The sequence below is a fragment of the Trichechus manatus genome, unplaced genomic scaffold (genome assembly GCF_000243295.1).
Source record: "Trichechus manatus latirostris isolate Lorelei unplaced genomic scaffold, TriManLat1.0 scaffold00232, whole genome shotgun sequence".
Lineage (NCBI taxonomy): Eukaryota > Metazoa > Chordata > Mammalia > Sirenia > Trichechidae > Trichechus > Trichechus manatus.
In genome coordinates, this window is record NW_004444168.1 from 3,281,780 (window position 1) to 3,283,057 (window position 1,278).

Here is a 1,278-nt window from a genome sequence, read left to right on the forward strand (position 1 = left end):
AAAGAAAAATAATTAAATGAAGAACTGTTACTGGTTTTATTGATATCTAGGCAAACACAAGGTTCACTACTGCCATTGTGAAGCTTCTCTATAAAACAGACACATAATGTGTGAGTGTGGGTTTTCTCATTTCCTATGAATCAAGAGTCACTAGACTTATTAAGTAGTCTGCACCTGTTATCTAACTGCCCACGGTGACAAGGATGGCCAAACTCACCCAAGATCCCAAGCCCTTACTACCACAGGAAAATAGCTAGTAAGAAAACAAGAACACATGCATGTGAGCACTCATCATCCCCCCACAGTGACCCTGGCCACTAGCAAAATAGAGCCCAATTACTATACCAGGAGATGACCTATTCCTTGGGGAAAAACTAGTGACTGGTTGAACAGAGATAGATTTGTGTATGTACAAATCATCCTCCCTATAGGTCGATGTGCTAGAGTAGGAACATGGGCCTTGAGACTGGGCTGTATATGACATATACCTCTCTATTCCCCAGTGACTAGAACAATGTCTTAACTTCCCATTTATATGTATGATTTGACTTCTTTTGCTTTGCATTTCACGTCCCTTTGGACCACTTGTCACTAGATTTAGTAGCAAAAACCCTCCTGAGATTACACAGCCCTGCCCTGTGTTTATAGATGAAGAGAGAAGGAGATTGGTTTTTCTCTGTCCATGGCCCCAGGGAGATTCATATCCTACCGATGGCCCAACAGCTGCATCCTGCCTTACTATAAAGTCCATGACTCCAGAACTGTAGCCTGTTCTCTCTCTGCTGGTGAAGACAGAGAAGACTCTCTCTTCCTCACGAAGCTGGTAAGAAGCTAGAGAAAGGTGTTTACTGTGTTTACCTTATCCCTTGATTGTTACCTATTTACAAATACTCGGATGCACTTACAGAAAAATCAGGTCACATCAGGGTCCACCATGTTCTCAGAGATCCATATAACACAGATTTCTAGCACCTACTAGTCTATAGTTAAATACTTATAATATTTTTTTCTCAGATTGAACTAAAACACAGGGAACTTGAGATTAAATACAAACAAGAAAAAGCTGTCATAAAGGGCATTGTAACAGGATATTTACTCTCAGGAGGTTAACTTCAAACTCTGCCACCCAGTATTTTAAAATGCTTGATTCCAAAATATTAGTACAAATAACAGCTATTATTATTGTTATTATTTAATTCTATCTTTCCAGAATTTATTCTCAATAATGTAAATGTATTTTTATAAACACTTATTTCATTTTAATTCAACAATTGTTTA

At 38.3% G+C, this 1,278-nt stretch overlaps 1 protein-coding gene across 1 annotated transcript in view; it reads left to right on the forward strand.

Moving 5' to 3' along the window:
- The window catches only part of LOC101357260 (olfactory receptor 52R1), an 8,095-nt gene extending 6,985 nt beyond the window's left edge, over positions 1-1,110 (forward strand). Inside the window, exon 3 of the mRNA XM_012559287.2 lies at positions 1,015-1,110. Within this exon, the coding sequence (XP_012414741.1) occupies positions 1,015-1,110 (96 nt within the window). The remainder of the gene's footprint in view (positions 1-1,014) is intronic.
- Positions 1,111-1,278: the final 168 nt, after the last annotated feature.